The sequence below is a fragment of the Eptatretus burgeri genome, chromosome 2 (assembly GCF_056783735.1).
Source record: "Eptatretus burgeri isolate ZD-2024b chromosome 2, Ebu_testis_v1, whole genome shotgun sequence".
In the NCBI taxonomy this organism is placed as follows: domain Eukaryota; kingdom Metazoa; phylum Chordata; class Myxini; order Myxiniformes; family Myxinidae; genus Eptatretus; species Eptatretus burgeri.
The window spans coordinates 58,421,375-58,447,435 of record NC_140962.1 but is presented as its reverse complement, the minus strand read 5'-3'; the positions used below and the strand labels follow the sequence as shown (position 1 = coordinate 58,447,435).

General features: G+C 45.7%; 1 protein-coding gene across 13 annotated transcripts in view; it reads left to right on the top strand.

Annotated features, from left to right (window-relative positions):
- Window positions 1-26,061, top strand: part of ARID4B (AT-rich interaction domain 4B) — a 234,781-nt gene that overhangs the window by 18,832 nt on the left and 189,888 nt on the right. For 3 of the 13 annotated variants that reach the window (XM_085869444.1, XM_085869441.1, XM_085869442.1), the window contains exons 2-3: window positions 17,567-17,614; window positions 19,886-19,989. The exons of 2 other annotated variants lie outside the window; for them this stretch is intronic. In XM_085869444.1, coding sequence (XP_085725570.1) covers window positions 17,599-17,614; window positions 19,886-19,989 — 120 coding nt within the window. In that variant the 5' untranslated portion in view covers window positions 17,567-17,598. Of the gene's footprint in view, window positions 1-17,566; window positions 17,615-19,885; window positions 19,990-20,962; window positions 21,758-26,061 lie in introns of those variants that run through there. 8 more of the 13 variants (XM_085869443.1, XM_085869447.1, XM_085869452.1 and 5 more) reach the window with 6 other exon arrangements.

Sequence of the window (26,061 nt, the reverse complement as noted above, 5' to 3'; positions counted from 1 at the left end):
ACTTCATGGGAATATAGTTCATGGTCTGGCGCTCATCTGATTAATTTTTGGTAGCGATCGGCCTTGACCTTCATGGTTGGCGCTGGAGGTCGAACGTTTTTGACCCCAAGGTCAAATTTTGAAATCTTAGGTACCATATCGTGTAGTACCTCAAATTGAACACCTCGATGAGTGCTTTCTAGATATGTCAAGCTTGAGACATTATGACGTCATTTGGTGACGTTATGAGGCAAACGCATATTTTTCATGGTTACTCTGTAGAACGATTGTCATCGGAATCTCTCATAGGCAGATATTCCTCAAGGAGTCGCTCCTGGTGGATAGCAGCTCTGTTCACCTCAGTGTGACCTTAAAGAAGTCACACGTGGTCACCTTTTGGCAAGATATGGGTCTTATTTGTTTGTTTGTTTGTGAACAGTATTGCGGAAAAACTCCTCGACGGATTTCGATGAAACTTGGTGGGGGAGTGAGGTATGGTCCAAGGATCATGCCATTAGATTTTGGACTTGGTCCCCCCCCCAAAAAAAATTGTTAGTGAAATGTTTTTGTTTTTTTTTGCATTTCTTCATGTTTTAAGTGATTTCCAACCCCCCCCAAAAAAAATTGTTAGAGAAAAAAATGTTTTTTTTTGCATTTCTGCATGTTTTCAGTGATTTCCAACCCCCCCACCCCAAAAAAAATTGTTAGAGAAAAAAAAAATTTTTGCAACTTTTTTTTCAACAAAATTTCGATTTCTTTTTTTTTTGCATTTCTACATGTTTTAAGTGATTTCCAACCCCCCCCCACCCCAAAAAAAATTGTTAGAGAAAAAAAAAATTTTTGCAACTTTTTTTTCAACAAAATTTCGATTTCTTTTTTTTTGCATTTCTACATGTTTTAAGTGATTTCCAACCCCTCCAAAAATGTTGGAGAAAAGAACTATAACTCTGTCAGCATTGTTGACATCATATTTAATGAATAAGATATTCACTTGAGTGACCCAGCAGTATTAGTGGCGGAGGTTTTGCATTCTTCCGAGTGCTCCCCCTCTAGTTGTCACTGTAATAACCCTGAAATCATCTTGAATGTCAGTCAGAGACAGCATAGCGCCTCCAATTGGACATCGCAGGATGTAAATTAACCCCCAAATGTATCCTCCAATGATTTCATGGTTTGTATTGTGTCTGTGACCTTCCTTTCTTTATCCGTGTCTCTGTGTCGGTCTTTTTTCATGGATTGTGTTTGCACATGTACACTTTTCCATTTTTGTCTTTTGAATTGGCAACTCCTGAGTAAAGTTCAATGTCAGGTGTGTGTACCTTGGGTAATGTTTTATTATCATTGAATTTTATGGTGAGAATTGTGATAATGTTAAACATTTGTTCAAAATCTTGTTTTGTTACAAATATTTGTACACCTAAGAGTGTTATCTTCAACTTCGAAATCCATCACTGAATGTATACAAGTGTCCAGTTGTTCTTTGTGCAGTATGTTGTGGGGTTCCATGTTCTTAAACCCAAGTTCTAGGGAGTATATCTTAAGTGAGTTTGTTGATATATACAGATCTGAAAAAAATTAAGAGACCACTGCAAAATTATCAGTTTTTCTGGTTTTACTATTTATAGGTATGTGTTTTGAGTAAAATGAACATTTTTGTTTTATTCTATAAACTACTGACAACATTTCTCCCAAATTCTGAATAAAAATGTCATTTAGAGCATTTATTTGCAGAAAATGACAACTGCTCAAAATAACAACAAAGATTCAGTGTTTTCAGACCTCAAATAATACAAACAAAACAAGTTCCTATTCATTTTTAAACAACACAATACTAATGTTTTAACTTAGGAAGAGTTCAGAAATCAATATTTTGTGGAATAACCTTGATTTTCAATCACAGCTTTCATGCGTCTTGGCATGCTCTCCACCAGTCTTTCACATTGCTGTTGGGTGACTTTATGCCACTCATGGCGCAAAAATTCAAGCAGTTCGGCTTTGTTTGATTGCTTGTGATCATCCATCTTCCTCTTGATCACATTCCAGAGGTTTTCAATGGGGTTCAGGTCTGGAGATTGGACTGGCCATGACAGGGTCTTGATCTGCTGGTCCTCCATGCACACCTTGATTGACCTGGCTGTGTGGCATGGAGCATTGTCCTGCTGGAAAAACCAATCTTCAGAGTTGGGGAACATTGTCAGAGCAGAAGGAAGCAAGTGTTCTTCCAGGACAACCTTGTATGTGGCTTGATTCATGCATGAGTCCTTTACAAAGGCAAATCAGCCGATTGCAGCCTTGCTGAAGCACCCCCAGATCATCACCGATCCTCCACCAAATTTCACAGTGGGTGAGAGACACTGTGGATTGTAGGCCTCTCCAGGTCTCTGTCTAACCTTTAGACGACCAGGTGTTGGGCAAAGCTGAAAATTGTACTCATCAGAGAAGATGACTTTACTCCAGTCCTCTACGGTCCAATCCTTATGGTCTTTTGCAAACCTCAGCCTGGCTCTTCTTTGCTTGTCATTGATGAAGGGCTTTTTTCTAGCTTTGCACGATTTCAGCCCTGCCCCGAGGAGCCTGTTTCGAACCGTCCTCACCGTGCACTTCACCCTAGCTGTGAGAGGTGAGAGGGTCATTAACCCGTGTGGCAGCTACATTCAAGTGTAAGGTGTGCATCGAGGGAGCAGCAGATGAAGGAATTGTTGAGTTGGATCTTGGAGATGGTGTGAAGCTGGAAGGTTGAAAACATTTTGCTATCTCGGAGGCATGCTGAATGGAGAAGGTGGATCAGACTCTTTGACGGTTGCTAGAGTGAGATGTGCATGGAAGAAGTTTCGGGAACTGAGTGGCGTGCTGACGAAGAGGGGAGTGTCGTTGAAGCTGAAGGGAAAGGTGTATGCTACATGTGTGAGGAGTACGATGATTTATGGGAGTGAGACATGGGTACTGAACATGGAGCAGCAACAAAGGCTGGAAAGGGTGGAAATGCGAATGGTTCGGTGGATGTGTGGAGTATCGTTGAGAGAGAGGAAGACAAATGATGACTTGCGGAAGATGATGGGAATAGAGTCTGTGATGGAGGTTGTGAAGAGAAACAGGTTGAGATGGTTGGGTGATGTGTTGAGGAAGGATGAAAGTGACTGGGTGAGAGGAGTGTTGGAAATGAGTATAGTCGGAAGTAGAGGACGGGGAAGACCGAGAAAAACTTGGCTAAATGTGGTGGAAGAGGAAATGTGGGCAAGGGGATTAAGAAGGGGAGATGCAGAAAACAGGGTAAAGTTGAGAAGATTGTCATGGGGCCCGCAAGGCTCACCCCTGCTTTAGTGGGGAAAATGGCCTTTAAATGCTTGTGTGTGTGTGTGTGTGTGTGTGTGTGTGTGTGTGTGTGTGTGTGTGTGTGTGTGTGTGTGTGTGTGTGTGTGTGTGTGTGTGTGTGTGTGCTTGGACAACATGCATACAAGATACGGAGTACTTGGTGGTGCCTCATGGACGAGAAGAAAAGTGTCGAAGGCACGAATGCGGCTTGTGGCAAGCCGATGGTGTCGGATTCGAGCACCCAGCTCGAGCATGCAGTGTGGCAAGATGGCGCTCGTACTCCTATCGGCACCGCTCGCGCATGCTGCGTGGCAAGATGGCGGTGACGACGTTTTTTTGTCGGCACCGCTCACGCACCAGCCTCGGCGCGTCCAGCACCTGTAAGGTCGACAGCACAGGAGAGGAAGATCTGTGGTTGTTCCAGCTGGTTTCTCACAAGGTCCAGTATGTAAATCCAGGCCTGGCCTGTACACCAGACTAGGCCAAATCTGGGTGTTGGACTCTGCAGGTGGATCGATGGGATGAAAAGACATGTCGAGCCGTGCAGGGAATCAGAACAGTCAGAGGCTCCGTGGTTAGATTCAGGATGAACCTCTGGATGACCTGCACGCTGGATCCACGGCCGAGGAGGAACAGCCAACCAAGCCACTCATCATAACGTAGATCGCAGACAGACAAAAGCAGTTCCTTCCTTGCCTTTCAGGGCGGGCTTTGCAGACCGCTTCCGGGGACACGTGATTCGTCCATCGTTCGAGCCCGCAGCAGCTCCCCGCCAATGGGTTGCTGGCACGTCTTGCTGACTGACTGTCAGGGCGCTGGGTGGGGGCTCGTTAGAAGGGGTGAAGGGAAAAAGTAGGCGCCTCTCGGTACACCATCACCGTATGAATACTGGGTTGCCTGCTCCACCTCCCGACACACATGTAACGTCCGATTACCAAACCACCTGGCTAAACATGCATTTAAGGGGGGATCTGGGCTAATCCTATATTTAATAACCCACAAAGGGCCCATTTCCACAAATATGTAATATATATATATATATATATATATATATATATATATATATATATATATATATATATATATATATATATATATATATATATATATATGGAGTCTATGTATGTATATATGTATTACACTGATGATCCAAAATATTATGACCACTGACAGGACGTGAAGTGAATAACATTGATTATCTTGTTACAATGACACATGTCAAGGGGTGGGATATATCCAGCAGCAAGTGAACAGTCAATTGTTGAAGTTGATGTGTTGGATGCATGAGAAATTTGCAGGAGTAAAGACTTGAGCAACTTTGACAAGGGTCAAATTGTTATGGCCAGACGACTGGGTCAGAGCATCTCTGAAACGGCAAGGCTTGTGGGGTGCTCCCGCTCAGCAGTGGTGAGTACCTACCGACAGTGGTCCGAGGAGGGACAAACCACAAACCGGTGACAGGGTGTTTGGTGCCCAAGACTCATCGATGCGTGAGGGCAACAAAGGCTATCCCATCTGGTTCAAACCACCGGAAGGTCTATGGTGGCACAAGTCACAGAAAATTTTAATGGTGGTTACAGGAGGAATGTGTCACAATCCACAGTGCATCACACCTTGCTGTGTGTGGGGCTGCGGAGCCGCAGAGCGGTCAGAGTGCCCATGATGACCCCTGTCCACCGTTGTAAGCGCCTTCAATGGGCACGTGAGCATCGGAACTGGACCTTGGAGCAGTGGAAGAAGGTCGCCTGGTCCGATGAGTCCCGTTTTCTTTTAGATCACGTGGATGGCCGTGTACGTGTGTGCCGTTTACCTGGGGAAGTGATGGCACGAGGATGCACTGGTGGAGGGAGTGTGATGCTCTGGGCAATGTTCTGCTGGGAAACCCTGGGTCCGGCCATTCATGTGGATGTCAATTTGACACGTGTCACCTACCTAAACATCGTTGCAGACCAGGTACACCCCTTCATGGCAAAGGTATTCCTTGAGGGCAGTGGCCTCTTTCAGCAGGATAATGTGCCCTGCCACACTGCACACATTGTTTGGGAATGTTTTGAGGAACACGATGAAGTGTTCATGGTGTTGCCCTGGCCTCCAAATTCTCCAGATCTCAATCCGATTGAGCATCTGTGGGATGTGCTTGTCCGACAAGTCCAATCCACGGCGGCTCCACCTCTTAACTTACAGGACCTGAAGGATCTGCTGCTAATGTTTTGGTACCAGACACCACAGGACCCTTCAGGGGTCTTGTAGAATCCATGCTTCGGTGGGTCGGCGCTGTTTTGGTGGCACATGGAGAACCAACAGCATATTAGGCAGGTGGTCATAATGTTTTGGCTCATCGGTGTATGTCTATGTCTATATAATATTTATATATATATATATATGTCTCCATAATGTGTGTGTGTGTGTGTGTGTTTCTGTGTGTATATAAATCATCTTCTTCTTCTTTCAGCTGCTCCCGTTTAGGGTCGCCACAGCGGATCATCCATATGATCCGCATAGAGATTTGGCACATGTTTTACGCCGGATGCCCTTCCTGACGCAACCCTGGTCGCCTCTTACGACACAGGGATATGGTACACCTATTTAACCAGGGTATACACCGGCCCAGTATACTGGTACTCATTTCGCCGACCTCGGAAGGATGACAGGCTGAGTCAACCCCCTGGTGTATTAATTCAGTGGCTCAATGGGGCTTGAACTCAGGACCTTTTGGATCCCAAGCCACTGCCCTAACCACTGCGCCAACACCAGGCTCATATATATATATATATATATATATATATATATATATATATATATATATATATATATATATATATATATATATATATATATATATATATATATATATATATATATATATATATATATATATATATATATATATATATATATATTGTTACGGTTGTGGAAATTCACAGAGCACCATTTAGGTCCTTAGATCAGTTAAGTCGTTAAGTCTGTATTCAGATAGATTTCCCCACCAATGTTTAAAGGGAATTATTCGTGTGCAGGGCTGTGATCTTTGAATTAGCCGTTTTTTCTTTTGCTATCGTTATTTTGGACCAACCGCATTTGAACCACCACAACCACCTTCTCCACAACGCCGACCACAACCACCTTCTCCACAATCGCCAGTATCCCCACAGACAAGGAACAACCACCTTCTCCACAACGCCAACCACAGTCACCATCTCCTAAACCACATCTCCCCCGATAACCAACAACGAACACCATCACCTCACCTTCAACTCCGCAAACGCCGCCATCTTTGCGCCAGCCACGGCGAGTTCCCAGCGAACAGCATCGCTGCAAACAGAGGCGGGGGTTTCCTCGGCGCCAGCGTCAGTGATCTCTGCCACGTCTGCTTGTTGGGGCTGTCTTCTGCCACGTCCGCTCTCTCCACGTTTCACAAAATTCGGATCAGGAGATCGAAGGGGGCGGAGCCAGCGGGGGGTCAGAGGTGAAGGATCAGAGATCAAACCTCGCCTCACGGATCCCATATAACAGCGCGCAGAGCGCCAAGTCAGTCAGTCAGTCAGTCAGTCGGTCTGGGTTTGGAGTGGTGTAAAGAGCAAGGTTCGAGTCCAGTGGAGGGCAGTGGAGGTCTGGGTTCGCCGAGGAGATGGGAGCTGGGAGTGCAGCCAAGCCTGCCGTGCTGTGCAGAACTGTGCGTTCGTGTGCGGGACGTGGGGAGAGCCGGAGAGAGGTCCCCAGCTCACACCGAACGGTCCGAGGTGATCGGGCTTCGGGACAGTCCGAGCGGTGCTGTGGGACAGGCGGGCTCTTAAAGAGAGCATCAACTCTAAGAGAGCAAAAGACCCGTTCGTTCCTCTGAGGCGTTGCCGGCTGGGCCCGAATCACCAGCCCATCAGACGAGGCCTGGGCCGAACCGCGGTCACGCCAGCTGCCATGAGGACGGGACGTCGCGGGTCGCCCCAGCGAGGCACCACAAAGGTGAAGATAACCAGCCGGCCTCTTGGAGCTTCTGCGGTCATCACAGCTCCGTACAAATAAAGACCCAAGAGGTCCAGTCTACCCCTCGTCTTTCCTGGGGTTTTTCCTTGTTTCCTTGCATGAACGTTGTGGCACCATGTCCTTAGGTAGAACTGATGTTAAGTGCAAGTGACTGTACAGAATCAACATACGGTTGAAGTCTTTGACTTGCTCGCGTCTTGTCCCTAACCCCATTCATTGCATGCTTGTATATCCCTGCATTGCTGCTTTGACCGTATACGTGTGCAAATAAATGTGCTTGTGTGAACGTTAACCCGTTCGTCGCGTCCTTTTCCTTCATTGAACTGCCGTATTGAGTTCGGAATAATAGCTGGCTTTTTAATAGCCGATAATAGAATCGGATCCAACGGGGCTTTCGCGATAATACCCCGCTCGGCTATCCCAAAACGAAGCAAGCTGCTTGAGCGGCTCGTTTCCAAGCGGCCCCGTTGAAGTACAGTCTCTCGGTAGTCTGCCCGCGCGATTAATTAGGTATATCGACAATTCGGCGATTGCCTCGTAGCGCGGGTAGAGTGTTGACTAGGCTGTGGTGTGCTTAAAACACACCCGTAGCGGGATTTCGGCGGTTGATCCGGAAAGCTGCGACTAGGTTGTCCGTTCTGTGGGCGAGAGTGGCCGCCATTGGCTAGAAGCGGTCGTCCGCACGCCAGCGGGTGGAAATCTATAACAACATATATATATATATATATATATATATATATATATATATATATATATATATATATATATATATATATATACATACATCTATATATTCTTTCTGTTAACGTCTGCATGTAATTTGACGTATCTCCTCCAAAATTGCCGGATGGATTGTCCCCACTTTCGGCATGTGGGTGCTCTGTGGTCTAATTAACAGCATGGGCTATGTGAGATCGCGCCAGATGGACACGTTTGGGAATTTTGGGCGATTTTCGAATTTTTACGTTCGTTTGCATGGCGACGTGTGACGTCACCGCTGAGAGGCGCAATTCCGTCATGACATCATCGGTCATTCGCTGACGTCATTACGTCTGTCGTCAACAGACCGTCAGTGCCGAGAGGCATAATGCCACTCCTAGAAAACAGTGTCTGCAATGTTAAACCCTCCTCTGCACATGCTGACAACCTCAGAAGGTGAATTTGACACAAAAAATGAAACAAGAAACATTGTAGTTAAAGTAAAGATTTATTTAAAAAAATATATTATTTCTGTTAACGTCTCTGCGTAATTTGACGTTTCTCACCTGCCATCGTTACCTGTGTTGTGTCTTGCGTGTGTGATCTTCAAATTAAAGCGTCCAGCGGTGTTCGATCGTCGGATGTGCGCCAAAAAGTGCCGTTCATTGAAATTTGCATTCTTATTCTCAGTCACCCTCCACTGCTCCTGTTCAGTCTAGGGATAGACCTATATCATGTTAAACTTGCCCCATCAGACGCCAACCTTCCAGTCACACTGCAGAGGATGGAATTTCCAGTCAGACTCGCATACTCGATGACCATAAACAAATGCCAGGGCCAAACATTTGACAAACTCGGGATATACCTCCCAGCCCCTGTGTTCTCCCATGGCCAACTATATGTTGCATTTTCATGTGCAAGAGGTTACTCCTATATATCTATCAAAGTGGACAATAATTCCTCACAAGGACGATTCAGCAACAAGACACTCACCCAAAAATGTCATCTACAGGGAGGTCCTTTAGAAAACAAAGGAAAGGTAACCATAGTGCATCACATCCCTAATGACACCCTCCCCAGCTTCCCATAACATCACTATTATGCCTCATCCACCTTTTGCCACCCATTCAACTCTGTGCGGAGCACGGGTATATGCGAGTACAGTAAAACTCTTTTAAATCGCGGCCGTTGGGGTCCATAAAATAAAAATCCACGGTTTAGACGATCCGCGGATCTGTCAATAATATTAAGAAAACCGCGAATAACATTAATAACATATAATCTTGTACCAACGGACTGCGGATCGGGAGTATAAGTGAGTCAGTCGAAGACAGCCTTGTCCAACGCTGGATCCTGAGCCTTCCTGGCTCTCTTGCGGCTCAGCCCGCTCTCCTCGTTGAGGTCCTGCATGAAGGAGCGAAGGTTGGCCCCCTCCTTCACCCATCCTCTCAAGGTACTCTCTTGTACCCCAGTTTCCCTGGATATCTTAGCTTTACTCTCCTTCCCAGAAACAATCCTGTCCAGTAACAAAAGTTTTTTGGAAACAGTTCTGGATGTGTGCTTCCTCTTTTCCCCCCGGCATGTTGACTGATGACATCACAGCAATGTCGGAGGGAGATGAAGAAGAAGCTAGCTTCGATGTTTGAAAAGGCTGTAGAAAGCTGTAGAATGGTCATAGAATCGTGGATAATCAATGTGTGGTCTGTAGTAAGTAGTCTAAGGTTATGATTGAGATGGATTTGGCCTGAGGTTTTATACAGAAGAGGTGAGAGCGAGTTTCTGACACCCCACCACCTCAGATTCGCTCACCGCGTATCAAAAAGGACTCAATTGTCGGGTTAAATGGCGGTTTAAGGAGTTAACCGCGGATTATAGCAGGTGTCAACGGTTAGCGAACATATGTCAATGATTTGACAAGTTATTGTGTGTCTTGCACCAACATCTGCGCATTCACACTTGTACAACGGTTCAGACCGCTGTTGAGATCAAAGACAGGTGTTGGCGGTTCGCGAACATATCTCAATGATTTGACAAGCCATTGTGTTTTACACCAACATCTGCGCATTCACACTTGTACAACGGTTCAGACCGCGGTTGAGATCAAAGACCCACATTCCACCCAAAAAATACTACTATTTCATGTTTAAATTTTGCGGTCCATGGTGGACCCGCTGATTAGCCGATTTCGCGGTTAAAAAGGCCACCAATTAAGAGGGTTTTACTGTATATATTGTTACGAATTCGCGCCCGCCGGCGTGCGATCGGCCGCGTACCTCTAATCGCAACCGTGTCGCCCACCGGACGGACAATTCAGTCGTGACCCTCCTGGAACTATTGCCATAAACCAGCCACGGGTGGGGTTCCACGGGTCCGATGAGGACTTATCCCTGCCCCGTGGAGCCGGTCTAACTAAACTAACCCTTCCCCCTAACTAGTGGTATCCTGTGCCCGGGCCAAGGGGGTCTTCCACCCCTTGCCCGGGAATCCTGTTCACTCGAAGCGAGGCTTGTTTTTTTTTTTAATAAATGCGTACACAAGCGCGGCAACTCGCAACCTGCGCTCTTTTACTCCCATGACGTCATGGCAGCTGTTCGTGCACCTCGTCCCTCCTTGGACGGTACCATCCGGCAGGGATAACCCTCCTGCTGGATTCCAACCCTACGTGCAGCCATGATGTCACCCTGCGCATTCAAAAGCAAGCCTCGCGTTTCGAGGGGTTCCCCACATGAACACATGTGCTCTGCCCGTCGGAGCTTCACACACACGCGCGCGTGGAGAACCCATCCGGTCCAAATCCACATCCAGCCTACCTTCTGTCCGACCGCGGGATCAGCTAATCCACCGCATGCGTTTACGGACCGGGCTTCACTCCCGCAAGCGCGCACGTGGCGGCTTCGTGCGTTGCACAGCACGGACCCCGCACGCGCTGCCATGCAAACCCGGCACGGTCCCCAAAACATCTACGGCCGCTACTCGGCCTTTGTCGACCGTCAGGCACCGTCGTCGTCGCACCCTCGCGTTCAAACTCCTACGTGCCATGACGCTCACATACCTCATCATGACACTCGGACATGCGGCTGCGTGCTCCCGCATGCCGACCGTCATCTCTCTCATGTACCGTTATCTTACACACACAGTTTCTGTCATACGTCGGCTTTCACTCACACACAACCCTTCACTTGCACAGGGGGTCTCACTCACACAATGCGTGCTGGAAAGCATGCATCTCCGCACACTCGCAAACACACACACCTGAACAACCACACTGGGTATTTGCGCCACCACTAGGGGTCCCGGGGTTTTCACACCCCCCCAAGCTGCACGTGCAACTGTCCACAGCACTCGCCCCCTCTAACTCGCTTGACACGACTGAACCCACCTGGTCGCGATCAGCTTCAAGGGAGAATAGCGTCTCCCTCCGTTCCCGAAGGAGGCTATCCAGCTGCTTGCACAGGGTCACCAAACAGTTCGCCAGCTCACCCCCATTATCCTCCACTACCTCAATGTGTGTGTGCTCGTCCTTAACCCCGTCTAATTCACTCTCTATCTCCCGTGTCTCTGCCAACTCAGTCACCTCATGTATATTAGTTTCTTCCTGGATCTTCGTCTCTGTTTCCTCCTTTGTTCCATTTAATTCTTTCTCAATTCGGTATATCTCCCGTGTCTCTGGCAATACCTCTCTCTCCTCCAGTTTTATTTGTGTCTCCTTTATTAGGGTTGGTCCTAATTGTTCTTTCATCCGACGAGTGGTGTCGATCAAGTCCTTCACCACTAACATTACTCCTTGTGATGATATCACACGTCCCACCTTATTGCGCTGTTCCACTTCCTGGCTCCCTTTAAGTCGTTCTTTCTCTCAGAGCTTTTTGAGTTGTTCGTTCTATTTCCGGAGTTTTCTCGAGTTGTTCATTATTGTTCTGGAGTTTTTCCATCTCTGTGGACTCAAATTTTGCTCTCTCCTCGAGTTGATTAATTTCAAACTCATATTCTTTTTGTTTTCTACCCCACCGTCTCTCATGCTCCTCATGGTTCAATCTCATAGTCTCCTTCAATTGGTCGAGCTCCTTTTGCTGTTTCGTTCGTTGTTCTTTCTCCATCTCCTCGTACTCCAGCCTCGCCTTTTCTTTCAATTGGTCAACCTCAAATTCATGTTCGTTTTGTTTTCTATCCCACTGTCTTTCTTGTTCCTCATTCTGCAATCTCGTTATTTCCTTCAATTGACTGATTTCTTTCTCCTGTCTCATTCCTTGTTCTTTGTGTCTTCTATTCCACTGTCTTTCTTGTTCCTCATTCTGCAATCTGGCCTTTGCTTCCAGCTGTTCGATCTGTACAGTGTGGTTCCTTAACGTTTCATTTTACGTTCTTGTTCTTTCCTCACTCAACATCTTCAGTTCGTTTTGTAATCCCGTTTCTTTGTCTTGGTGTTTCAGTAACTCAGAAGCTTTTTTTTCTAATTCCTTTCTCATCTCCGCACACTCTGACCCTGCTTTGGCTTCTAACTGTTTGATTTGCTCAGTGTGGTCCCTCAACGTTTCATTCTCTGTTTCCGTTCTTTCCTCTTTCAACGTCCTCAGTTCGTTTTGTAATTCCCTCTCTTTGCTTTGGTATTCCAGTAACTCAAAAGTTTTTTTTCCATTTTTCCTCTCTCTGTCTCAGTTCCTCCTCACTCATTTCATCCCTTTTCTTGCTCATCTCCGCATACTTCAACCTTGCTTCTTCCCTTTGTTGTTCCTGATATTTCTGTTCTCTTTTTCCCTTCTCTTCCTTCAACCTTGCTTTTTCCTTTTGTTGTTCCTGATATTCCTGTTCTCTTTTTACCTTCATTTCTAGGCTTTCTCTGTCCTGATTGCCTGACCTTACCTCTTCCTTTAGTTGTTTTAATTCCAAATCGTGTTCCTTTTGTTTCTTTTCGAGCTCGGTTTTCCATTCTTCCTCCAATTGTTTCCGAAGCCTGCCCATGTCCGCCTGCCTCGCCTGCCATGACCACGTGGTTTGAAGGGGTGACTGAAAGCACTCGCCTTGTGTCGCGCCGTTCGTTGCGCTAAAAATAGCCGCCCGCTCCGTGCCGCCACCATTGTGCGACTCAGAGTTAGTTTGTCGGCAAAGTCCATGCTCAGTATATGGGGTTGAGCTCCCCCATGGATTATAATAATAAAAAGAACCGTCCCGGGCCATGAATCCAACATTATAACACATTCCTAATCCACCCTGCACCCATTCATCTTGAAAAGCCATCTTATTTCGTGGAATTTAATTTAAATCACCCAAATTTGGTGGGAATGGGGGGGGGGGGGGTTGGCGTTTCCAGACCGGATTTCACTCCCGCAAGCGAGCACGTGGCGGCCTCGTGCGTTGCATGGCCCGGACCTCGCGCTCGCCGCTAGGTGAACCCTGCACGGTCCCCACAATAGCTACAGCCACTACTCGGCCTTCTTTCCTCTGTCGCAGTCTCCGTCGCCATTTAACACACGCACTCCCGCGTGCCATGACGCTCACACACCACTCCATCAAACTCACACCGGGAGACGCGGCTGCATGTTCACACATCCGACCGACATCTCCCTCACATACCGCTCTCTCACACACACGGTCTCCCTTGCACTCGGCCGTTCAATCACGCATGCCATTTCCCTTGCACACGTGGTGACACTCGCCCGCAGTGTCTCACTTACACACGGCGTGCTGGGAAGCACGCCCTTCGGCACACTTGCCACTACACCACTCACACACGGGGGCGCACTCACACCTTTCACTACACACACAGGGACAACCACACTGGGGACTTGTGCCACCCCAAGGGTTTCCGGGGCCTCTATACCCCCCAAGCTCGGCGTGCCCGCCTGCAGGCCTCGGCCTATTTGCTGCATCTCACCCCGCTGGGTTTGCATATCGTTCATGAATGCCTGTGTGTGCGCATCCATTTTGTCTTCAAATACTTGTCACATCATTTCTATGACCCGCCGTGTTGTCAACTGCCCTGGCCGCTCTCACTGACTACATTTAGTCGTGTGGTTGTAATAATAAAAAAAAACAGATGAATGGCATCGCCACTTTTCCCAACCCTGGGGTAAGGATGTGTCTTCCTCACGGGTGTTTTCCACAGATTCCTTTACCATTGTCTCTACTATAAGACTACAATTAGTGGTGGGGTTATAAAAAGAACCATCCTGGGCCATGGATTCTACATTACTACTACACATAACTCATCCACTCGGCACTCGCTCGCCTTGAGATGCCATCTTATTTCTCGTAAGGGATTAATTTGGCCTGCTCGTAATTTGGAGGGAATCGGGGGTCGCTCCTCTCACCGCTGGACCGATTCCCGTGAATTTAGCTGGAGACAGGAGAGTTTGTTTCCCGCTCTCTGACACCAGTGTTGCGAGGAGGGGGATGGGTTTGTGTCCCACGACCTGACACCAGTGTTGCGAATTCGCGCCCGCCGGCGTGCAAACGGCCACGTGACTCGAATCGCGGCACGTCGCCCACCGGACGGACAATTCTGTCGTGACCCTCCGGGAACTATCGCCCGCAGCCAGTCACGGGTGGGCCGTTCGACGTCACCACAATCGTGCCAATCGGCCACCCGCGTAGGATAGGGTTGTTCGCCAAACTCGACCTACCTAAGTACCCACGCGGATGGCAGACCGGGTGATCGTACCTCGCCGCAGGCCGACTCCGGACACGAACCACTTAAGCGGTCCGTTCCGTGCTATCGCGATAACCGAGCGGTGTTATCGTCGGCCTCGACGGTTCCGATTAATTATCGGGTGTTTTAAGCCCACTACGAACGAACCCTTTACGTGAAGCAAGATGGAGAGTCAATTAAAGAAAAGACGAAGCGAAACGGGAAAACAGTTCAACATAATGCACATTTATTCCGCGGCACACGGAGAGCACACATATACAGCCAAACAGAATGCACATATATCAAATGCAACAAAAGAAACAATGACGCAGAGATACTACCGAATACGCGTAAACACGGCAGCACTTATACGGTTTTACTTCACAGACGGCGCCGACACACATTTACTCAAAAGCAAAGGAAAGAAGCCACCCTCATAGGCAAGGGGGCAGACGGGCCCGTAGGCCAATGTGTGCGCGGGACCTGAAGGAGCGGTCAGGTCCGCGAGACCGGGGGGGGGGGGGTCCTACCAGCGTCCTCGTGACTATCCGCAAATGTGGCTGCGCCGCGGTGCCCTGACTTCGTGCTCCTTCGCGGGTTTCGTTGGCACCGGTTGGAGTGGGGTGGGAACGGGGCCCCCTTTTTGCACTATCTCAGCGCGGGGGAAAGGGGGGGGGTTGTTGATGCCCTGGGGGAAGGAGAATGGTTGGCTGGCTTGGGTCCCGCGACGAGCGATCCCACTGCGACCTCGTCGCCGACCGCCGTCTTCCCTGCCTCGGACCTGGGCTCCTTGGACTCTTCCCCCAATTCTCCTCAGCCGACTGCAGAAAACCACCTTGACGCCTTCGCTTCCCGACTCCACTCCGCTCTCCAACCCGACTTGACTGCCTTGCAACAACTCCAACCAAAAACTAACTCTCTGCGCAACAACTCTCATTCGCCTCGCCGTTTTATAGGCCGGCAGGAGAAAACAATATGCAAATTTCCGGATCAGGATCTCCTCGAGGGTGGAGCCACGCTCACCGATTGGACGGAGGAAAAGGGGCGTGAATCTCCCCTGATCCTAGAATTTGCATCTCTCAATTCCAGACAGACGCGCCTGGAGGCGGGGCCATGCCGCCCCACGCTTCCTAATTGGACGGATCAGAAGTGGGCGTGTAGCATTCCTGATCCGAATTCTCCTCGGAAAGGCCGCTATTTGCACTCGCGGCTCGGCGCGTATCTTGTACGAGCCCAGGACAGCCCGACGCTCGGTGCTCACAGGTGGTGCAGGAATGGCTGTTTCAGGAGGGAGGTGAAGGTGGTGGAGGGTTTCCGGCAGTGGCCGATGGCCATGGTGCCGTTTGGAATGGCAGTGATGCGATGTTTGCGGGAGCGAGTTGTGAAGGTAAAGGTCGTGGCTGTTGGCGTTGTTGTTGTTGTCTGACGGTTGGAGCGTGGTTGGTTCAAAATAAAGATAGAACAGAAAAACGGCTATCTCAAAGCGTCGCAGTCCGAATGAATCACATTAATTCCCTCTAAACAACGGGTTTGGGCTAACTACACAGGTACTTAAGAGATACCTCACCTACGGGACCTGAATGGTGGTTTGCGAATTTCCACAACCGTAACTATATATATATATATATATATATATATATATATATATATATATATATATATATATATATATATATATATATATATATATATATATATACCAGCGATAGCCGTGCACATGCACGGGATAGCAGTACAACATAGCTGGTAGCAGACGACAGATCGTACACGTGGAGTGACAAAAATACGCATTGTGCAAAATGCAAGTGGTACTATGGAACGCCAAGACTTCCCAAACATTGTCGGCATGTCCGCTAAGTGCCACAGCAATTTCATAGGGATCGTGTGCCGGCGAGCCAAGTTTTTAGTGTGCAAGCTTGGTATTATAATAGAGATATACTTGTGTATATTTCATTACATATAGTACATGTTAAAGTACTCATATCAATAATAATATGTAGTAGTTTCTCATCCTTGAGCGATACAAAAGTGTTCTGCAGTATTTTGTTTATTGAATCGCTTCGCCTCCCCCCCCCCCCCCCCAAATCTTGACGATACTGTCTTCGTAACTTTGTAAGTGAATATGTTGCTTTGTTGAAATCTGCACTTGGTGGTAAAAACGGAATTGTTTGTTCGCAAGTCGATATGTTTGTTCGGTATCCCCCCCACCCCGCCCGCATTATGTGTTTGTCAGCCACCAGGTATCCCCCCCCCCCTCCTGAATAATGTGATTGCTAGCACATAGAAAATGTCATGGTTTTGTAGCTTGTAACCCCATGTTGGTCAGGGGTAAATCCTTTAATTTATCTTTTAAATATGAAATAAATGTACTCAACACAATTGGTGTCACTGAACACTTGATTGTTTACTATATAATACACGAACAACTAAGGGTTTGATTCCCAGTCTGGGCGCATAATTTTTCGGCATATACTTATAAAGATGAAATCGTAGTTTTAATTAATTAAACATTCACAGGACCCAAAATCATAATCTGAATAAATTGTGGGATCCTGCACATGGACTGCACAAATATGTGGGATTCCATATGTGAATCCCACAAATGGGTGGGATCCTGTATCTGGACCCCGCAAATGGGTGGGATCCCATACGTGGATCCCTGTGAACGGGTGGCATTCTGTGTTTGTTGCTTCCCACTTAGCTGAGAAGTACACGAGTTTGCCATCAATTAAATTGAAGTTTATGAAGCCGTTTTCATCTTTTGTATTCTGAAATATTCACGGTAATTTCCATTATGTTGAGTAAGTCGTATGCTGTTGCTTTCCCAAATAGCGCGCGTGTTGGAAATGGCCATTGATAGACTTTGGTGCACTTTTACATGAATTACAAAGGCATTTGTTGACAAAGGAAAAAGAATAGTGCAGTTTGTGAACTTTGGAGGCTGGTATCATGTTTTGTCTTTGTGTGCAGATGGGAATGGCAAGCGTGTCTCATTCAACTTCATGATTTTTGGATTGGGTGAGTTGTGCGGTTTCAACATGTCAATAATAACTTTTTGGTGTTGGGGATATTCGGGGTGTGGTGCTCGGTGGGGATTGGGGGAGTGGGAGAGGAGTAACTGGCTGGCGAGTGAATATATGAATAGTTTTTCTTTTTGGAGGGGCAGGCAAAGTCTACCTTTTAATTTTGATAGTTATAATAAGCAGAGTAGAATCAAGTCAAACCCTCAATCAGGAATACTCTTTTAACCATAACATAGTCAGATGCAAGCAGAAAAACAATGGATTTGGAATAATACTGCTGCAGGGATCAAAAAAATTGGGGCAATACCCCTCGGTGCTCACCTGATAGCGGCTGAATAGGAAAACCAGGGAACCATTGGTAGGCGTTGATAACCCACAAAATATGTAATGGAGAAGAAAGCAAACACCTTTGGATTTTTTTTTTTTTTTTAATGCCGTGAACAAACTTTGGTACATCACGGGTGATGAAGGTGGTGGTCAAGTTTCATCGGAATTGTGGATGTAGTTCCTGAGATGAAAGCAAATACCAATTTTGGGGGGAAACCCCCCTCCCAAGCCCCTCACGGATACCCTCAAACCGCAATATATATATATATATATATATATATATATATATATATATATATATATATATATATATATATATATATATATATATATATATATATATATATATATATATATATTTTCTTTTTCTAATGGTGTGATCAAACTTTGGTACATGATACGTGATGAAGGTTGTGGTCAAGTTTCATCAAAATCGTGTGTGCAGTTTCTGAGAAGAAAGCGAATACCTATTTTTGGGGGGCAACCCCCCCCCCCACACCCCCCACCGATGCATATATACCCCGATATATATATATATATATTTTTTCTTTTTATAATGGTGTGATCAAACTTTGGTACGTTATATGTGATGAAGGTTGTGGTTAAGTTTCATCAAAATCGTGTGTGTGGTTTTGAAGAAGAAAGCAAATACATATTTTAGGGGGAACCTTCCTGTTGACCCGCTTGAACCACAAATTTTGTGTTTATTATCTTGCCAAAACGAAGTTTTTGCAAGATATGTTAGTCAGCTTGTATGTTTTTTTTATTTATTTATTTATTTATTTTTTGTTTGTTTGTTTGTCTGTAATCACGTATAAAAAATTCTGCAGAGCACAGTTATCATTGGAAATTTTTGTAACTTCGCATATCAGAGGCCTATAGAGGTCCCTTTCAGTGCACAAAATTTTGAAGGTCAAGGTCACTTTGTTGCAAATCAGGGGAGTCGACAAAACCCTTATTTTTTGAGTAATTTTGATCGGATCGTCTTAAAACTTCATGGGAATATAGTTCATGGTCTGGTGCTCAGCTGATTAATTTTTGGTGGTGATTGGCCTTGACCGTCATATGTTTTTTTTATTTTTTTTTGGTCTGTAATCAAGTATAAATCACTCTGCAGAGCACAGTTATCATTGGAAATTTTTGTAACTTCGCATATCAGAGGCCTATAGAGGTCGCGCATAAAATTTTGAAGGTCAAGGTCAAAGGTCAAGGTCACTTTGTCGCAAATCAGGGGAGTCGACGAAACCCTTATTTTTTGAGTAATTTTGATCGGATCGTCTTCAAACTTCATGGGAATATAGTTCATGGTCTGGCGCTCAGCTGATTAATTTTTGGTGGCGATTAGCCTTGACCTTCATGGTTAGCGCCTAGGGTCAAACATATTTGACCCCAAGGTCAAATTTTCAAGTTTTAGGAACCATATCGTGTAGAACCTCAAATTGAACACCTCGATGAGTGCTTTCTAGATATGTCAAGCTTGAGACATTATGACGTCATTTGGTGACGTTATGAGGCAAAAGCATATTTTTCATGGTTACTCTGGAGAATGATTCTCATCGGAATCTCTCGTAGGCAGATATTCCTCAAGGAGTCGCTCCTGGTGGATAGCAGCTCTGTTCACCTCAGTGTGACCTAAAAGAAGTCACACGTGGTCACCTTTTGGCAAGATACGGTTTATTTATTTGTTTATTAATTTTTTTTATAGCAAGAATAAACTTTATTACATCATGATTGATGAAGGTTGTGGTCAAGTTTCATCGGAATTGCATGTGTAGCTGCTGAGAAGAAAGCAAATACCTATTTTTGGAGGGCAACCCTTGTCAACCCCCTTTGGGTCTGTATTTTTGTCAATTTTTTTTTTTTTAATGCTTTGAACAAACTTTTGTACATACCGGTTCGTGAAGGTTGTGGTCAAGTTTCATCGAAATTGTGTGTGTAGTTTCAGAGAAGTTGCAAATGTTTGTGGACGGACAGAAAGACGGATTGACGGACGGATGGATGGACGACACGCCATCCCATAAGCTCCCTGGAATTACGTTCCAGGTGAGCTAATAATTGAACTTCATAATGCTATGTTAAAATGTTGTGGATGATGTCATTGTTGAGCAGTAACAGGTGTAAGCATGAGTTGTTTGTTGATTGTGCAGTGTAAAGCCAGCAAAATGGTGTTTCTTCTCAAAATCTTGATTTCAAATCATGGTGCAACCTTGTCCTTCCATATATATATATATATATATATATATATATATATATATATATATATATATATATATATATATATATATATATATATATATATATATATATATATATATATATATATATATATATATATATATATATATATATAGTAACCATGACAATAATTCCCTGAGAAAGGGAGTGCACATACATGTGTATTTTTATATATATATATATATATATATATATATATATATATATATATATATATATATATATATATATATATATATATATATATATATATATATATATACCTATTTTCGTGTCTCGTGCCCTCAGCGTACACCCAGATGACTGCCCAGCAACACAGTGAATGTGTGCTCGCTGACTAGCAAATTATTGGCACAAAACTTCCCTGCTAAACTAACGTGCAGACCATGCTTGACCAATGTAAGAAAAGACAGAATGAGCTTGGTACATTTATCTTTCAATACCTGGCACGGCCGACGGGCCCCTGCTTCCCAGTCGCTTAGGAGGGGGAGGAGGGAAGAAACTGTGTGTATGTGTGTGTGTGTTTGTGTAAATATGCATGTGTACATTGAAAAATATATTATATTTATATACAAATATATTTATTTATTTATTGTTGTGGAAATGGGCCTTAGTGTGTTATTAAATATAGGATTAGCCCAGATCCCCCATTAAATGCATGTTTAGCCAGGTTGTTCAGTAAATGGACGTTACATGTGTGTCGGGAGATGTAGGAGGCATGTTCATTGTTCGTACGGTGGTGGTGTACCCAGAGGTTCTTCTTCTTCCATCTTCTCTCCAGGAAACAGTCCCTGCCCAGCGCTCTGAGAGGGTGTGGCCTCGAGAAGCAAGCGCCAGAAAGAAAGGTGGAACTGAGAGCGCAGAGGTGGTGCGTTCTACTGTGCAAGGGACGGCTGTGTCTGTTTTTGCGATCGGCTTTCGTGAGGAGCGAGCCGAAAGAAAGGCAGGGAAGGGACTGCATGAGCTCTGTCTGCTGTCGGCTGGGAGGCGAGCGAGCGCCGGAAAGGCAGGGGTGGATCTGCCTGAGGTCGAGGGTACGATCAGCAGTCGGACGAACTGAACCTGAGGGAGGAACTCGTGGTGCATGTGGTTGGCGATCTGTAAGAGAGGAACGGCCTGAACCTGAGGGTCGAGTTGGCGATCTGCCGAGGGAGTAACTGAGCCTGAGTGTCGAATGAGGATTCTGCTGTATAGAAACGACTAGTGGGAGGCTGCAATCTGCTTCGAGAGGAACTGGCTGCTGTGTGAGTCGGCGATCGACTTTATGAGGAGGTCATCGACAGGTTCAACCTGCATCTAACCACGGAGCCTCTGTCCTTACTCACCTCACGGCTCGACACGTTTGTTGATCCGCCTGCGGAGCCCAACTCCTCGATTTGGCCTTGTCTGGTGAACAGGCCAGGCCTGGACTTGCATGCTGGACCTTGTGAAAAGCCAGCTGGAGCATACCATAGATCTTTCGTCTTGGGCCGTCGACCTCGTGGGGTCTGGATGCGCCGAGGCTGCATGCGCAAGCGGTGCCGGGAGAAGAAAAAGGACGACGCTGCCATCTTGCCACGTGGCGTGCTCTATTCGGGTGCTCGAATCCGTTGACATCGGCTTGTCACAAGCCGCATTAATGCTTTTGACACTTTTCCTCTCGTTCATGAAGCATCACCAAGTACTCTGTGTCTGTGTCTTGGCTGCATGTTATCTAAGGTTTATCTCGCTAGGGTCCCCTTCGAAACCCGCAATTCGTAGCTCCCTAGTTAAGAACGGGTTATAGATTAATTATAACATTGTCGTGAATGCCTTGCTTGTGTTGTGTTCCGCGATGTGTCCCCAATAAATCTGGCTGAGTTATACGAGATTTGCCGCCTTGAATTAATTTGTGCCGTGCCGAGGAACGATTCGCTCGATTGGTATATAAAACCAAAATGGTTACAGACTGGGAGACTCTGCCCGGTCTCTGACAAAACAAGTCTGCAACCGGGGTCTATTCCCCCAGCTGGCAAGGCACAAGTGTATTTTGGTATCGTGATCTGAGGCGCGTAGCCCGAGAATTGTGCCAAACCAGCTGGCGTTATAACCCCGGAGACGGTGGTGCTGTTAAGTGACGCTGAATCTTCAACATTTGGCTGTCAAGAGTAGGGTGTGATTGACATCACTCATCCGAATCCTTAACACTGGGGTCAAGAGTCGGGTGCGAATCCCGCCACCGCTGAATCTATAACAAAAAAAAAATATAGATATATATATATAGATATATACATATATATATATATATATATATATATATATATATATATATATATATATATGTATATGCCAGTAGGCGACATGGGTGGTCGCGACATAATTGCATACTAGTCATACAGTTTTTGACCGATCGGGCTGAAATTTTTTGACAGAGGTTGATTATAGTGCGCATAAAAGCCTGGAAGCCCATTTTTGATTTTCGAAAAAATAATTTCTTATGATTTTTCAAACATTTCAAAGTCTCGTTGCTAGGCAACGGTGGTGTCCATAGCAATGATGCTCAAAAGCATAGAACTAGATCCTGGTATGAACCTACCTGTCAAGTTTCATCAAAATCGGTTGACTCCTCTGGCCTCCAGAGCTGTCCATTACATACAAACAAACAAACAAACAAAAAATGACGGTAAATAGACACCCGATTTTTGAAGGACTACCATTTGAAAAATAAAACCTAAATCAAAAATCGGCTCGAGTAAAGTTTTCTAAATATCTCAAAGTATTTAATTCCGAAGTCTCGTTTCTCCACATTCAAAACTGTAGGACAAGTATTGAAAATACCGTACGCGGTTTTTCGGCCGCTGCATAGCAACGGGTGGTTGCTTAGCAACGAAACTCAAACGCGCACACTCCCAGGCCATATGGCACCTTCGCCAAGTTTCATCGAAATTGGTTTGCTGGTTTGTGCTGTGGAGCCTCGCGTTGCAGACACACACACACACACACACACACACACACACACACACACACACACACACACACACACACACACACACACACACACACACACGGAAAACCCGACAATAAGGGTACTCTAGCGACTACCCAATCTATATATATATATATATATATATATATATATATATATATATATATATATATATATATATATATATATATATATATATATATATATATATATATATATATATACATACGAGGTGTGTTCAAAATGTATCCAACTTTAATTTTTCGTGCGTAAACAAATGAAGCTAGGGAGGTGTGGTTTGGTGCACGTATGTAGGCGATCCTATTCTGTATGTGTGAATATTTTCTCGCCTGCAGAAGCTGTCAGTCGCCGACAGACCGCCGATGAGTGAGGAAGTGTAAGTGAGAACCGTCGGATTTTCGTTTTTGACAAAATGACGGAGAAACTTGAACAACGCTACTGCATCAAATTTTGTGTAAAGCTTGGCGATTCCCAAGTGGAAACGATCCGTAAGATTCAACAGGCCTTCGGGAACGAATCAATGGGCACCACACAGATAAAAGAGTGGTACAACCGCTTCAAAGATGGTCGCACATCAGTGGAAAGTGAAGCACGTTCTGGTAGGCCCTCAACATCCCGAAATGAGATCGTCATTGACCAAGTGAGGACCCTGCTGATGCAGGATCGTCGAATCACGATCAGAGAACTTGCAGACGAGGCGGGCATCAGCATTGGATCCGTTCATTCCATTGTGACTGAGGATTTGGGCTTAAGGAGAATCTCAGCGAAGTTCGTGCCAAAGCTGCTAACAATCGAGCAGAAGCAACTCCGTTTGGAGATTGTACAGGACATGCTGGAGACTGAACAGCGATCCCAACTTCTTCAACACAGTGATCACTGGCGATGAGACCACAGTGATCCGTCATTTTGTCAAAAACGAAAATCCGACGGCGCTCGTTTACACTTCTTCACTCATCGGCGGTCTGTCGGTGACTGACAGCTTCTGCAGGCGGGAAAATATTCACGCATACGGATTAGGATCGCCGACATACGTGCACCAAACCACGCCTCCCTAGCTTCATTTGTTTACGCATGAAAAATTAAGGTTGGATACTTTTTGAACACACCTCGTGTATGTATATATATATATATATATATATATATATATATATATATATATATATATATATATATATATATATATATGTATATATATATATATGTATATATATATATGTATATATGTATATATGTATATATATATATATATGTATATATATGTATATATGTATATATATGTATATATGTATATATATATATACACATATAATACATATGCATCTGCACTCCCTTTTTCAGGGAATTATCGTCTACTGGCATATACAACCTGTCGCTTCGCTGATGGGTATGTTGAGGGGGGAGCAGTGGGGGGGAGACGTGGAGAGAAGAGAGGGAAGGGGTGAGGAAAGGGGAGCTCGGAAGGAGAGGAGTTGGGGAGAGCGACACCTCATCAAATGTTGCTATACACTGCTGGATGTAGGGGTGCAAGAAGGGGGTGAGGGAGACAGAGACCGAGATGTGTGAGGAGAGTGCTGCATTTTATTAGGGGGGGGTGGAGAGAAAAAAATGTGAGGGGAGGAAGTGGGTTTAGAAAAGAGAATGATATGTTATGCTTAATGATCGGACACACATATCGAATGATCGGAGAGACAGAGAGAGACAGAGAGAGACAGAGAGAGAGGAACGGAAGCCAGATGTGCGGTCGAGCTTCAATTATGATTCATACCGTCTCATCAAAATGATTCTGCATCGAATAACAGTGATGATGGAAACAAAATAATGTCTGAAATTCTTTTTCTGCCAGTCATACTATTAATAACCACCCAGATACTAATACCGCCTGGACGCATCTGGAACCAAGTTGTCTGGAGACATACACCGCTCTGGACGCGTCTGCAGACAAACTCCTGTGCAGACATAAACACTGCCCAGATACGTTCGGAGACAAACACCGCCCGGACCTAAATACCACCCAGATGCGTCCGCAGACAAACTCCCATCTGGACAAAAACACCACCCGGACATAACCACCATCCACACCAATGTGCAGACATAACCATCTGGATGCGTCCAGAAACACACGCACACACCCTTTTATTAGTTTCGATATTGTTATGGTTGTGGAAATTCACAGATCACCATTCAGGTTCCCCGAAGATCAGTTATGTCCATAAGTGTGTGTCCAGGTTAGATTTCCCCACCGATGTATTACGGGAATTATTCGTGTGCCGGGCTGTGAACCTTTGAGGTAGTGTTATTCTTTTCTATCTTTATTTTAAACAATCATCTCCTCACCACCTTCTCCACAACCGCCAACGTTTCCTCAACACCAATCTCCACAAACAGACGAACTTCTCTTCTCCAGCATCTCCACGGCGCCACCATCTTTTCACCAACAACAACATCCCCAACAAACAACATCTCCACAAACAAACACGATGGCATCCTCGACAGCGGCAAAGTGATTTCAAACACGGCCGCGTATGACTGCAGAATCGGATCAGAATGGCGAACGGGGCGGAGCCAGCTGCGGGTGAAGGTTCAAAGGTGAAAGGAGGGAGGGCGCTGATTTTGGGCGATGAAGCCCAGAGCGACCCCTGCCCTTGGGGCTATAAAAAGGCGCGTTTCAACGCCGAGAGCGTGGTTGGTTTTGCACCACACCCACACACGCACCACACGCTCACTTGCCGAAGCACTGGAAGGGCAAATTGTCTCCTCAGCGCTGGTTAGACACCCGCTTCTTGGTCGCTTCTCTCGCCCTTTGCTTTTTCCTCTCTGGACGTTTTCTCCTCAGAGAACGTCCCTCTTTCGCTCATTTTTTTACATCTCAGAACGTCTCTCCTCACAGAACGTATCTCTTTCCCTTCAGAACGTCT